General features: G+C 38.1%; 1 protein-coding gene across 1 annotated transcript in view; it reads right to left on the minus strand.

The window, feature by feature from the left end:
- Positions 1-13,900, minus strand: part of LOC128997340 (photoreceptor-specific nuclear receptor-like) — a 43,432-nt gene that overhangs the window by 766 nt on the left and 28,766 nt on the right. Inside the window, exons 5-9 of the mRNA XM_054422977.1 lie at positions 9,467-9,581; positions 4,245-4,378; positions 3,081-3,280; positions 1,259-1,405; positions 32-128 (exon numbers count right to left, since the gene is read on the minus strand). Of these exons, the coding sequence (XP_054278952.1) occupies positions 32-128; positions 1,259-1,405; positions 3,081-3,280; positions 4,245-4,378; positions 9,467-9,581 (693 nt within the window). The remainder of the gene's footprint in view (positions 1-31; positions 129-1,258; positions 1,406-3,080; positions 3,281-4,244; positions 4,379-9,466; positions 9,582-13,900) is intronic.

A 13,900-nucleotide genomic window follows, 5' to 3' on the forward strand; every position in this document is an offset into this window, starting at 1 on the left:
TGTAAGACTGAAACAAAAATATTTTAATTACCTGCCCTGAAGAGAACGATGGCTTTGAGGCAGGCGAACTCCGCGGGGTCTACTCCAACCAAGCGGTACCTCTGTAGAACATCGTTGAGGATTCGTACCTTTGGAACAATAGAAAGTTATCTTATATTCCGTAAACATAGTGAGCTTTTCAGAAACTTTTAACAGTGCCAATATGTTTAGAATGTTATAAATGTGTCCACAAGCTTCACCTTTATTGAAAAATACTTTTATCTGTCTGTCCTTTCAATATGGAAAAACAACTGGAACAAAATGATATTTTATTTATATTTCTATTTCATATATAAAATACAAAGATAGCCCATACAAGCACAGAAAACATACTAGTATAACCCAGAATGCCAACCGCATGGTAAAAAGCGTTAAGTACTTTGAGAGAGCTTTGCCTGTCAATGTACTTAACGCTTTTTACCATGCGGTTGGCATTCTGGGTTATAGTAGTATGTTTTCTGTGATACAAGTGGACTGTCATATAGTCATTTTTGTGTGTATTTATTGTGGTTTAAATGCGGTGACTTCTCTAAAAAAATAAATGTTGTGATCTCTGAAACTATGTCCAAGAAAATAGTTGATCCTAGTGATCAAAAGGAAAATGCCACTTGATGAAAGCGCTGCTGTCTACATACAGGTAATCACAGAGTCATATCCAAGCAACTAACAAGATTCTGCATTCTCAAATCTCAAGGTACAGTAGACTACCTATTATCCGGACACCTTTTAACTGGACATCGGTTTAACCAGATTACACCCGGATGAAGTGACACATCTTTAAACATAAAACTTTTATCAGTACATCGGTTGGACTGCATCGGCAGGAAATGGGTGGTACTGATACGACTTTTCTCGAGGGAATGATTTGAGACCATGATTACGTGTATAAATACAATGCTCCCCCAAATTTAAGTTTACAACAAATTTTCAACACAAATTCTCACAACAAATTTTCAGGTTATTGGGTTATATCTCATAAAATTCCACTTTTTTATTGGAAATGCCATGAAGCCACGTGCATTGAAAAACTGATGTTCTCATATACACACTCATATACACATCGTCTCTTTCTGTACACAAGGCACAAAATCAGCAAAGTTTTAGGTGTTGTCGGTTTAACTAGAAAATCTGTAATCCGTACTGACGTTGGTCCCGAGGAGTCCGGGTAAAAGGAAGTCTACTGTAGTATAGTGGAAGCAGAAATAAGAAAATAGTTTACCTCGGCGGCGATCTGACCAGCCTTGCCATTAGGGGACATAGCAAGATGTTCAGTTACGTTGAACAACGGGCTCGTGTCTAGCGGAAGACACCATTGAACTGCGTTGAGGAGGAACAGTTCTGACCAGCACTCCTCTAGAAGGATAACCTACAGGAACAGGTACATACTGAATTACAATATTCAACACTGCCTTATGGTTCTTAGTTTGTAGACAAAAATATACAATACTATTTCTTTATTCCTTCAAAAGTTATGGCCATCGTCAATAGGGTGGTGGGGTGAGAGGCTTTGGGTAGCTTTGGGTACTGACAGTGGTGTCATAAATTTTCCAGGTCAGGAACGCTGACAATAATCACGGAAAAAGGACAGGTGGCCAATTATTTACAGTATAGGATTTTGGGAGAAGCTGGGTGGGAACGTCATACCTCACTCGTTCCCATTCCACTACACCACTGGTTACTGACTGTGAGACTGTGACCAGTAGTTTCTTTAGCCAGGACCTTTTATTAAAACAATGATCAATGAAAACTGAGTAAATTCTAACTGTTAAAAAGCTACAGAAAAAAAATACAGTACAGCATATTGCATATAGGACAAGAAATCTGAAAAAAAGCTGTTTGAAACCGTGGAAAAATTTTACTTTGATAAAAACAGTTGAAAGAGAATAATTTTTTTTTAAAGTTACAGTACTGCAAATTGCATTATTAAATTGTCTAAACGTTGAAGACAGTAAAGTTAAAATTAACCTTGCTCCTCACAACTTCAACTGACTGAGTTGCAAAAAACTAAAGCAAAGGATATTCTTATCCTTAACTTTGTCTCGTCTCTCCTCAATCGAGTGACTGGCGGAAGCGATTTGTCCAGTGACTCGACCGAGGTCGAACAACACCTATAACACCTGACTGACCACGCCTCACTCCACAACCTCATTGATCAAAGCCTATCAGTAACACCTCAGTGACTCGGACTCTTTGAGGATATCCACCTCGTGATAAGTCATAATTTAAAAACCCTTCTTTCAGCGATTCTTCCAGTTCAGGTATGAAAGGGATCAGTGATTTTTCATTTTTTCAGAGTTAGTGGAAGATAAGAGGAGCTTTATCAAGATATACGAGGGTGGAAGAGGCTTAAAAACTCACAAAAGAACAGTTGCTGAATCAAAAGTAGGGATGATAATTCAAAGATTTCGAAAATCTGTTCATAAGGTTTGTCTTTAAGGATAGCATAATCCATAGGAGTGCAATCATAGAGTCCATCGAATGTAGCATTAGAAGTTTTGCAACTTGACTCAAAGCAAGGGAACATACAACTGATTTGTGTATAGTCTATTCAAAAAATTTAGGCGGTTTAAAGGAAAGGTCACGTGAGTTCCCCCACCACTTCTTTTAGCTTAATGTGTTTATCAGCTGATCAGCTGTTGGCTTTTGTTTCAATGTTAGGATGAGGTGGAGGGTGGAGGGGATGAAATCGCTTCCCCTCAAACCAGCTAAATTTTGTGAACGGAATATAAAATAAATTGTGAAAAGAACCCCTTCCTTATGCTGAGTTAGCTAATTTAATTGTAAATTTTTTTCTAGTTAGCTACATCTTCAACTTGATCACAGGGGTCAGACTGACATAGAAAAAAGGTGAGAGGAATTGGAACAACAACCTCTTAAAAAAAATCCCTTGTCAAAGCAAAGTAGCCTAAACCACTTAGCTTAAATTTAGTGATCCAGAGGCTACTACAGCATGAAATTCATCCTTCACTCCTATACTACTACTATGGTAGATCTTTTTCTTAAAATACCATACCATTTCTGGTCAATTCAAATCAACCAACCTGATCTCTGAATGGAAGAGAAGCAAACGAAGGTAGGTTCTTGGCCCATTTTACCGCCATGAAGAGTAGTCTTGCAGAGGTCTCGTAGACTGTCTCATGAGCTGGATGGTACAGAGGTGTTGTCTCAGGGGGTGGAGGGGGCTGGGGGGGTACAGAGGTACATGACGGGGGCTCCTCATTGGTCACATCAATACTATCATCTGTAAACAAATTCATTGACAGTTTCAATAATTCGTGGTGTAAAAGGTTAATCAAAAATTTATGTGAAAATAGCAAGCATTCCTAAATGGGAACAAGAAGCGCAAAACTTAACACTATAGTATTTCACTATCACTAGCAACATTTTCAACTGAGGAAGGTTGGAGTTGCTAAGGATTGTACTCTCTCTTTCAACTAGAACTTTCCTCGGTTGAAAATGGCTGTAGTAGTTAAATATTTAATTTTAGTGTAGTGAACATTTTTTGTGTTGTCAGAGTGGACTCTTTCTCATCCAGGTAAGCCTGATATCCTTGTAACGATTCCTAAAGCTTCGTTTACACGAGGCCATAGTAGGCAAGAAGGTTATCTAAGGTAACTTGTAATACACTATAACTGAGGCAGGTAACCTGCTTACTGGCCTATAGTGTAAACACAGCTTAAGATCTGGGCTCTTCAGTGCTTGGTGTAACTGTAAATTTTCCTAGTGGGACACTGACAAAGGTTGTGAAAAATATGAGTTGCTTACCAATACATAGGTTCTTTGGAAAAAACACTGAATATGGTTACCGGTAATTATTTAGTTAACTTGTATGCCTCCACAGGTAAGATTGTTCGAAATTTACATCGGTAGTTCTATAATGATTAGTAATCACTGTTTCGTAAAAATTTCATAAAAACCTCACTCCTTTAATCGCATTGGAATTTTTGTTGGGCCCAAATTCATTTGTTGACATCTATCGTGAGATAAGTGATAGATAGATCCAGTGTTATTTTCATATGTATGGAGCACAAGACTTAATGATAGAAACAGAGGTGCGAGGGAAAGTTGTTCACACTACACTAGATACTGATTAACAACTTCTTGTTGTTACAGGTCTATCCAATGATGACTCACAATAGAATCAAACACAAGTATATCACAAAGGAAACAAGAATAAAGACTGTTCATGTACTGAATCAAGTTACCTGTTCCTTCAGAGTTTTCACCATCGTCAGGCTCCTGTTTGCTGTTGGTCTGAGGAGGTGACGGAGGCGAGCTGTAGGTGATGGCGGAGTGGTAGCGGATCGGAGACAGTCCCAGGGCTACAGACACAGGCGGCCTGCAACAGTGCACTGTGCAGTGTGTGTGTATACAGCAGAACTTTATATGTGTATAGGTGCAATCACAGATATGTAAGGTACAGATAGGAACAACTGGGACGACCGTGGGCTTTCAGTTCTGGTTTGTTGTTCTTAAAAGATACTTGTGACGAGCAAGGAAGACTCCAAACAGCACTGTACGGAAATTTCCATTGAACAGGGCACAGAGTCTTCCTCCACCGTGAGGATTTTGGAAGGCGAGGGGGGGGGGTTTTGGTTAGATTTAGCCTTAAACACCAGCACTAGTGCTAGACACCACTTAAATGAGCCATACCATTGAGTGTTTCCTATTTAATTTACTACTCTATGACTATACACTACACTTCAAGGGTTAGAAGTGTTGAAAACATTATCAATATAATTTTAACAGCTCTAGTCTCCTTAGCGTGCTGAAAAAGCCTATTTCTTTCTAGTCTCTCTCAAAAATCTAGGTTTAGTCTAGAGATACTGATTTACCATGAACTTTATGAAAGAGATTGAAGCATTAAACAATTAAACTTATTGAAATGTGAAAAGGTAAGGGATTGTACTGTTTGCTTGTTGAAATTTGTATGATTGTATAGAAAAATAGAGATAATGATCTTAATATTCTTCCAGTACATCAAAATGCAAAAGGGCATCACCTTCAGCGGCTTGGCATGTTTTCCAAACAATAAACATTAGAAAATACCAATGATGATATTGAAGACTACCCCTAAGCAGAACATCCAACATTCTTTTTACTTATGTAAGACCTTCAGATTCTAGGACTTTTTACGCTCCAGCCCCGAACCGTTTTACTACACATTACTTCTGGCTGAACATAGAAGGCTGCAGAATTATTAAATAGATAAAATTCATCGGTCATTTGCGCTGGGAATGGGATGTCTCACGCTCTATCACTAGACTCAGACTCGCACATTATTTCTTAGTAGAAGCATAGACAAATAGGATTAAACAATTCTTAAAGTTCTTCTAAAGTTTTAACTTAGTATCATTTTTTTTTTTTTTTTTTTTAGTTTGAAATCTTTAGAAAGATTGTTAAGACATGGTAAGTATTTTGTAAACAATTTTAAATGAGAAGTCCGATACGGTCTAAGACAGTTCAAAAATGTGTTACAAATTATGTTTCTTAAAATTGTTTGCAGGAGAAGTGTTTTATCCTCTAGTCTAGGAGCAAACCCGTTTGGCCCCTAAAAAAAGTCCTGCCCTCCCCGTTGGTTGAACATACCGTAGCTAAAAAGTAGGATGGATGAGTAATTTAATTACGTTGTTGGTAATTTTAAAAGTAGGTAATTATGATGCTTAAACGTTATTTGACGACGACAAATATTACATGTTAGAGACAGAAGAACTATTTAACATTCAAAAGCATCACTGTTTAAATTACTTTATTCCGCGCACAATATTCAATCGCGTCCCGTTTTAAAACGCTCAAACGCTGCCGCAATTATATAAATCCGGAGGCGAGCCAAAGAAAGCGGAGAAAATGCAAAGAACACAAAGATAACGAACCATAAATTCTTACAGAGAAAATAAGCTCGGAGAGGTAAACAGGTTGATACAGAGAGCCAAAACATGTTTGAGCGTCTATATAGAGAGAATAAAGTGAAGATGCCGTATCAGAATTGCAAATGTGAGTGGGGGGGGAGATGGAGTGCGCGAGTCAAATTGCGCACCTGCTCCCCCCTATTTATCAAAAGTTGCTCGGATCGCTACCAGGCGGCGCTGGTGTAGCGATTGAGGAATTAAGTGGAATCGTTCTCGCGCGGATTTTGCCTTCTGCCTTAGTTCGAATTGAGGTTAATCTGTTTATTTCTGACAGAATGTTACAGGTTAGGTTTTGTGATCTTGGATTTAGTACGGGTTTAATTGTTATCTTAATATGAATTATGAAAAAAGGTGGGAGCATTCGTGTAAAAAATAATATTATTCATTCAATACTCTCAATGAACAATTATTTCTCACTTTTTCAGATCATCAGATGACTATACGTATACATCAAGATAAACGTTTTTTTAGTGTGGCCTTGAGTAAGCCCATGCTGCTTAATCAATTAATTACATAACTGAAATGTGAATTATGTTTATTTACGTCGATTATTTTCTCTGGTGTACCAAAATCGAATAAAATACTATTGTTACTGCAAAATTGATTTATATCTTTGTAATAATTTTAAACCCAAACTAAATACGCTAATTTGGCTACCATATAATAAAAAATAGTATAGACACCTTTATATTCTTTGTGTTATTGTTTATTTATGAAACTACCGTATAACCATAGATTAAAAGAAGTAGACAAACACCATAATGATATGTATAAAGAACCTCTTTCCAAAATCGCATTAATTTACCCATGAATGAAAAGAAATTTTAAATTAATCTAGATAAAGCATAAATCTTCCTGTTTAATTTTAATTTACAATACAAGGAATTTTAATATATTCTTAATGAATGTTATTAATCTTTAATGCGTTTTCCAGCATTTGAACTGAACATAAAACCTATGTAAAATCATACAAACATTTATTTACATTCTACAGTAAACCCAACGCCATTCCGATATTTCCAAAGAAGATTCCGGGGCTCGCCGCATAAAGGGGGTTGGAGTCGTTTTGGAGAGGGAGGCTTTTGCAAAACATGAGAATCAAAACATACCGACGCCGCTTCTAAGGAGGCCGTGGGGGGGGGGAATCAAATTGTTTGGCTGGGTGGGGCTTAGCGAAGGCGTTTGACAGAGTCAATAGTGGTGTTACGGACGACGCTGTGACGTCGTGGTGGTGGTGGTGGGGGGGGGGGTGAGCATGCGCAGGGGGGTCGCGACGCTAGTGTACCGGGGGTGCCAAGAGTGTGGCGTCGGTCCCGGGCACGGCAACAACTACTACTGGTACACTATTTTAGCCTACCGAGTAATGTTAGTATATTCTTAATATTTTAATCAAGTATCAAGAAAACATTAAACCAAATCGACAAAAGGGTTTGGGGCGAAATATTTAATCGTTTCGCAAAAGGTCAAGATTGCTTTTGAAAAAAACGTCGCAATTTACTGTGAAAACAGCATTTTTGGTTTCGTATAATGATGATTAACATTGGTTTCTAATTTCTTAAAATCCTGAGACATCGTAGAAAATAATTTAAATTCTTATAAATTTGCGCTGAACCTATTTTGTGATATTTTGAATTCAACCAATTACATAAAATGATTCCCATCCGCTATTTACCAAGGCTCGAAATCTCCGCAAACTATGAAGGGTTAAAATATTTTCTCAAAAACAGAAACAGAGATATTATATTTTTAACTACACACAGACTGGCACCGGACCATAGCCCTCTATGAGGCTAAGGTTCAACTCCCACCAATGAGACCTCTTGATATCAAACAGCAATTTTATATACATCGGTACATCGTTTGTATGCCGACCAACCAAACGTGTCACGGAACAAATTCTATCATGTGAAAGTTATTTATAAGACAAAACAAAATATCTAAAAAAATTAACTCTTCATCTCCAGCTATTCAGTGTATTTCTTACTCTAACATAACTAACATAAGGCGGAAAGATGTTTTGCTAGCCTGATAGTTCGTGTCTCGAACTTAGATGCGAGAGACTTCTTTTCGATCCAAAATATGTACACAAGTAAGCGGGATTTTGAGCCCAGTTGTGAGTCTTTCATTGACTCCACTGGCGTGGACAGTAAAGAATAAAACACCTACGCTACATCTCACCTGAGGAAGATAGAGGCAGCGACGATAGAGTTAGCAGCGGTTCTACATGGAGGGTCGGACACACCTACAAAACAACAGTTACTGTTGGGGATGACTTGTTGACCCTCCCTCCACTTTCCTCGTCGGTGACCTGTAGTCTCGGGCGTCCCTTGGAGCGAACCTACAGGAACCTGGGATGTCCATCTGGTGGAGAAACTGGTATGAGAGTGGTTTCGACCAACGGATAGTCTAGCTTTGAAATTATTTTGGTGGATTGGGGGAGTTTTGGTATTTAACCATACTGTTGAAAAGGAAAAATGCAGATTTTAGACAGTGGAGGTTGCCATACATGACGATGTTACAGATTTGGAATACTGAGGTTAGGTTAGTGGGAAGTGAAATATCTACTAAATATTTTTGGTGGTTTGTCAAGAAACCCATCAGTTTGTTCAAATGCGAACGCGATGCCATCATTCCGTGGGGAATTACGTTCTTTGATGTGAGAACCAGAACTATGGAATTTTTCTTAGTCCCCCCCTTATCTGTAGTTCCCCTCTACTTGCCTTAGTTCCTTCTCTACTCGCCTTAATCCTCCCACCATTCTCCGTAGTTCCCACACTACTTCACCTTATTGTCCCCACCTTTCTCTGTAGTCCCCTCTACTCGACTTGGTAACCCACATTTCTCCGTAGTTCCCCTCTACTTGCCTTAGTTCCTTCTCTACTCGCCTTAGTCCCCCAACATTATCCGTAGTTCCCACACTACTTCACCTTATTGTCCCCACCTTTCTCTGTAGTTCCCTTTACTCGACTTAGTACCCCACATTTCTCCGTAGTTCCCCTCTACTTGCCTTAGTTCCTTCTCTACTCGCTTTAATCCTCCCACCATTCTCCGTAGTTCCCACACTACTTCACCTTATTGTCCCCACCATTCTCTGTAGTTCCCTTTACTCGACTTAGTACCCCACATTTCTCCGTAGTTCCCCTCTACTTGCCTTAGTTCCTTCTCTACTCGCCTTAATCCTCCCACCATTCTCCGTAGTTCCCACACTACTTCACCTTATTGTCCCCACCTTTCTCTTAGTTCCCTCTACTCGACTTAGTCCCCCACCATTCTCTGTAGTTCCCCTCTACTCGCCTTAGTACCCCACCTTTCTCCGTAGTTCCCCCACTACTCGTCTTACTACCCCACCTTTCTCCGTATTTCCTCCACTGCTTCACCTAGTACTCCTACCACTCGCCTTAGTTGCCCCACCACTCGCCTAAGTTTCCCCACCACTCTCCACTGCTCCCCACCACCAGGACATCCCAGTACTAGCGCCAACACGTCATCCCCTACAGAGGCCTACGGTAGAGACTCACCCGAACACTCCGACAGCCACCGCCGCCTCCCGCAGCGCTCTCTCGTGGTCCATGTCTACCAGCGTCTCTGGTCGGATGGTCGCCGTGTTGCGAGGCTGTCTCTCGTTCTGCACAGCTGTAACACGAACACGTGCAGCAGAAACTGTCTGGAATGGCTGACGTCCACTGCATCCATGACTCGTTCTCTAGGCTAGAAGCTTTGATTAATAATTTACTGTATGTAATATTGTCAATTTATGTTTTGTAAAAGTTTAGTACGAAGGAAATAGTATTTATTATGTACTATTATACATAATATTTAAGGCCTTACTTTATGAACAAGCGCAGTGCTTCATACGGTGAGAGGGGAGTACTAGCATTCAATTGTGCTTAATACCAGTTGGTGCAACCCCTAACGTTGTGGTACTGTACGAACTTTATTTTGTCAACATTAACCATATATATGTAGGTTAAAATATTAAATATTAAACTGATTTCAACCTGCGTGGCCTGCAGCTATGCATGTGTCTAGTTATGATGCCACCCCTCCAGAAATTTTGTTTATGATAGTCTCTTCAGATGACTATCTAGACGACTGTTGGTCAATTGTTTGTGCAAGCTGGGAATTAACACATCGTACAGCAATCACATTTTTGTAAGCCTACTCCAAGTCAAGACCAACATAAACACCTTTTGTATAATAGCTGCTCTGCCTGAGACTTCGACATGGTTTCACATAAAACTTCCTATACTGCAGACCTGGCCCTGAAGATGTCCAATAGGCTGCCAGCTGGATGACAGTTGTAAGACCAAGTCCTAACTCATTGGTTGAGCCTATTACTCGTTGAAAGATTACTTCGAAGACAGCTTTAGCGACCTTATTAAACAAACAAACAAAAACTGGCGAAAAAATCTAGCCTTGCTGGTAAAATTTGTAGACAGCAACAAGTAACATTTTATAACTAAGTATCAATGGGGCTGCTATCCAAATAATTTCACAAATGTTTAGCTTTTAACATTTACAAATACATAGGGAAAATTACAAGTATTGTAACAAAAATATTACAAACAAGACAATGCTGTGCTATGAAGTTATTACCACGATATACTACTTTGATCATATTAAGCGTATACGAAATAGATTAAACTATTTATTCTCAGACCTTGTAAAATATTATCTACAAAATTCAAACCACTGTAAACATTCTAATTAATTCAAAACGTTGTATACATTTTTCTATCAAGTCGCTTTCAAACTGCTTGTATAACGAAAACACAACACAAATGTTAGTTATGAACGTTATTTAATTTCTATAGCTTAAACAAAGCTAATTCGTACTTAATTTTATCAGAGTACACATTTACCACAAACGTGATTATAGGCCTAATTTGTGCAATCCTCAATATTACCATCCTCCAAATGTTATCAGAACGAATTACAAGCAGTTATTAGTAAAACTCATCTTCAGTTAATGGTTACATAAAACATTATGCAGGTTTGGGTAGAGATTTCTTTAAAAATTATTTTTAACTTTAGGATTTTTCCTTCTTATAAACCCTAATCAATATCACAGACAGTAGAGTAACCAATAGAGCATTATCTGTTTCAATATATTTTTAGTTTCTACTGTAGTCGTCAATGACGAAATGTGACGGCGCACTGATGCAATCTTGCTACTTCTATGTCGGGCGGGTATTGCATACACACAGATGTCACGGCGCGCGGCTTTTGCCAAGACTCCGCGAAAACCGTTGAAAACAGAAACTCTAACTAATACTACTCATTCAATCATTCATTGCCAGATATTATTAAGGGTAAATTAGATGGTCAGAATAAAGTAGACCTAACACATGAGTTACTTATCACCACCCATAACTTAAAAATAATATGTTGTTTGTACATTTTCAGGGGAAACCCGCCAAGCAATATACTTTTAAATTAATAATAAACAAGATGGCGGATGGAAATTTTTAACCAACCTTTCTTATGTTGATTGATTTAAGAAACTTCAAATTTTTCTAGAAAAGCCCACATCACAAACACATTTTAAGTTATAAATGAAAATATAGCTAACAATGTTAGTTTTCTATTCGTCCAACAGTCCAGCCTTATTCGGGTCGGTTTACTAATTTTGATGATTTTTATAACGTTGAGAATCAATGAAACTTTTAGGACAAAATTTGCTATCTAAATTTGGTGATATTTACTGGTATTGTTTTAGCTGTTTATTTCCTAAATACGGGGACATATTTCACATCCGCAAACGTGAAACTTGCATTTGTTTTACTAAATGATATATTTCGATAAAATTCGGCAAATTCGTTTATTTCATACACAGCTATAAGTAACATTTCATTACAAAAATCACACACACTTTATTATTACCTTCCTTACAGCACCAGTGCTCAATCTAACTAATCTTATTCAAACATAAAATATATCTAACAATTTTAATGGAATATTTTTGTGAAAATCCAACATAAATGGAAATTTGCTAAGCCTGCATGTTTACTGCGGTGGGGACATTTTGTAATTTTTTATCAAATCAGGCATAGCTTTTGAGACCCTATTGCTATTATCCTCTCTTTAGTTGTTGCATAAGTATATAGCTTTACAGTGTATAATTGTTTTTTATAAGTTTGTATTGTCTACGTTGTGGAATTTGAGAGGAAATAAATCATTTATCACCCCCCCCCTCCCCAGGTGAGTATATTGTAGAGTGGTATAGAGCCCCCCCCCCCCCCCCCCCGTGTTGTGACAAGGGTGATGTGTATGGTCATCTGGTAGTGACGTTCCCCTCCCCTAACACAATCACTGTCAGTCTGTGTTTTCTAATTATCCCCTCACCGCTCGCCAGGTAATCACCAGCGTCCAACATGGCGTAACAGATGTGCGGTGAAGGCTGCATGGCGTCTGACAGTCTGACACATGCGCAAACACACAACACCTGACTGCTGCAGCGCACATAATAATCGACTGCAGGACCACAAGTGTAGGTGGACATTATCCTTTAGGTAACTTTTAGTGGAAGGATTTCTCCGGTAGAGAAACTTCTCGCTTGAGCGACCTGTTTTAGCGAATTTCCCTATAGGGAAGTAGCCATTACCGTAGGTGGCACGGTAAGACCTAGGCCCTGGACCTATTTACTTTTTCATATTGATGTCCCCAGAGGCCAAAAACACCATTGGTTCAAATTTGTATATGTATATATTGTGTGAACGCGATAACTTGAGTTATTTTTGTCCGACTTTGATTAAATTTAGTTTAATGGTATTTAGTTTAATTTAGTGTAAGGCGAGATAAACTTGAATGAGTTCGCAAACCAGTATGATCGGACCATAGTGACGGGTTTTACGGGGCGGGGGGTTATATGGGGTTAAAATGGGTTTTCTCATTTTTGACCCACAAAACACAAAATTACACAATTTCTCTCTGGACATTTTTAATGAGCTTAAAAACAAATAATTTAGTACACCAAAGTATTTTTGTACGTTTACAGTATTGGTAACGGAGAAAATTAAAAAAAAACTGTTATTTTGAAATTTCCATGTTGTTTTTATGAAGAATATTTTAAAATGTTGTAGTCTGCAGGTTAGCTGCGGCGGGGGTATTTTTTATTTATTTTTTATAGTAGAATAATTTTGCCATTAAACCCCATAACAAATGGAAAAATCAAATTTTCTAAAAAATGGCCTGAACGGTTTTGTTTAATAATTAGTTTGGTATAGCCTTTAAATTCTGAACAAAATTGTATAACTCCCATTGCTGCAAAAATTACGGTTTAAAAGTTAATGTAACTTATGCTATTTTCCCATAAAAATCACCTTAAAATAACGGAAAATAATATTATTGAAAGAAAGCTGGTTCAATCACAATTCGTATGCTATCTTTCTTTTTTATTCTAAAAAAAATAGTGCAAATTGCTGTAAAAATTACGATTTAAATAATTATTTGTGTAACTAGTGGTGAAAGTGGCACTTTGCTGCACACGAGAGCAATGTTTACGCACGAGCCGCAGGCGAGTGCGGAATGATCTCGAGTGCAGCAAAGGCCTTTTTCACTCGTGTTACACATTATATTTTTCCTACAGTCACTATAAAGCATATAAATAATTAGTCTTTCAATCAAACACTATACAACACGTTTTTAGGTTCAGCTGGCAACACAAATGGTGCCCTAGAGAAAGTAGTACCCGCGGCGTATCACTCCGCTATTTTTCCTCGGCAAGAAATGTGCTCGGCGTTTTGACAATATAGTTCCGTATGTTTTTGTAATTTGAAGTGGTTTCCACGCCTAAAAAAAAATGCTTTAAAAGTATTTTCTTGTTTATTAAGATCGTAGGAATGTTTTAAAAACGTTTAAAAGAAAAGTCCAGAAAGTTCAGAAATACCGAAACTATAAACACGAAATGACAGGTTAAATCGTAGTTATAATAGTCAATCAGCTGCTCATAG

The sequence above is a fragment of the Macrosteles quadrilineatus genome, unplaced genomic scaffold (assembly GCF_028750875.1).
Source record: "Macrosteles quadrilineatus isolate MER2022 unplaced genomic scaffold, UCM_ALF_1.0 Scaffold_6__1_contigs__length_79288215, whole genome shotgun sequence".
Lineage (NCBI taxonomy): Eukaryota > Metazoa > Arthropoda > Insecta > Hemiptera > Cicadellidae > Macrosteles > Macrosteles quadrilineatus.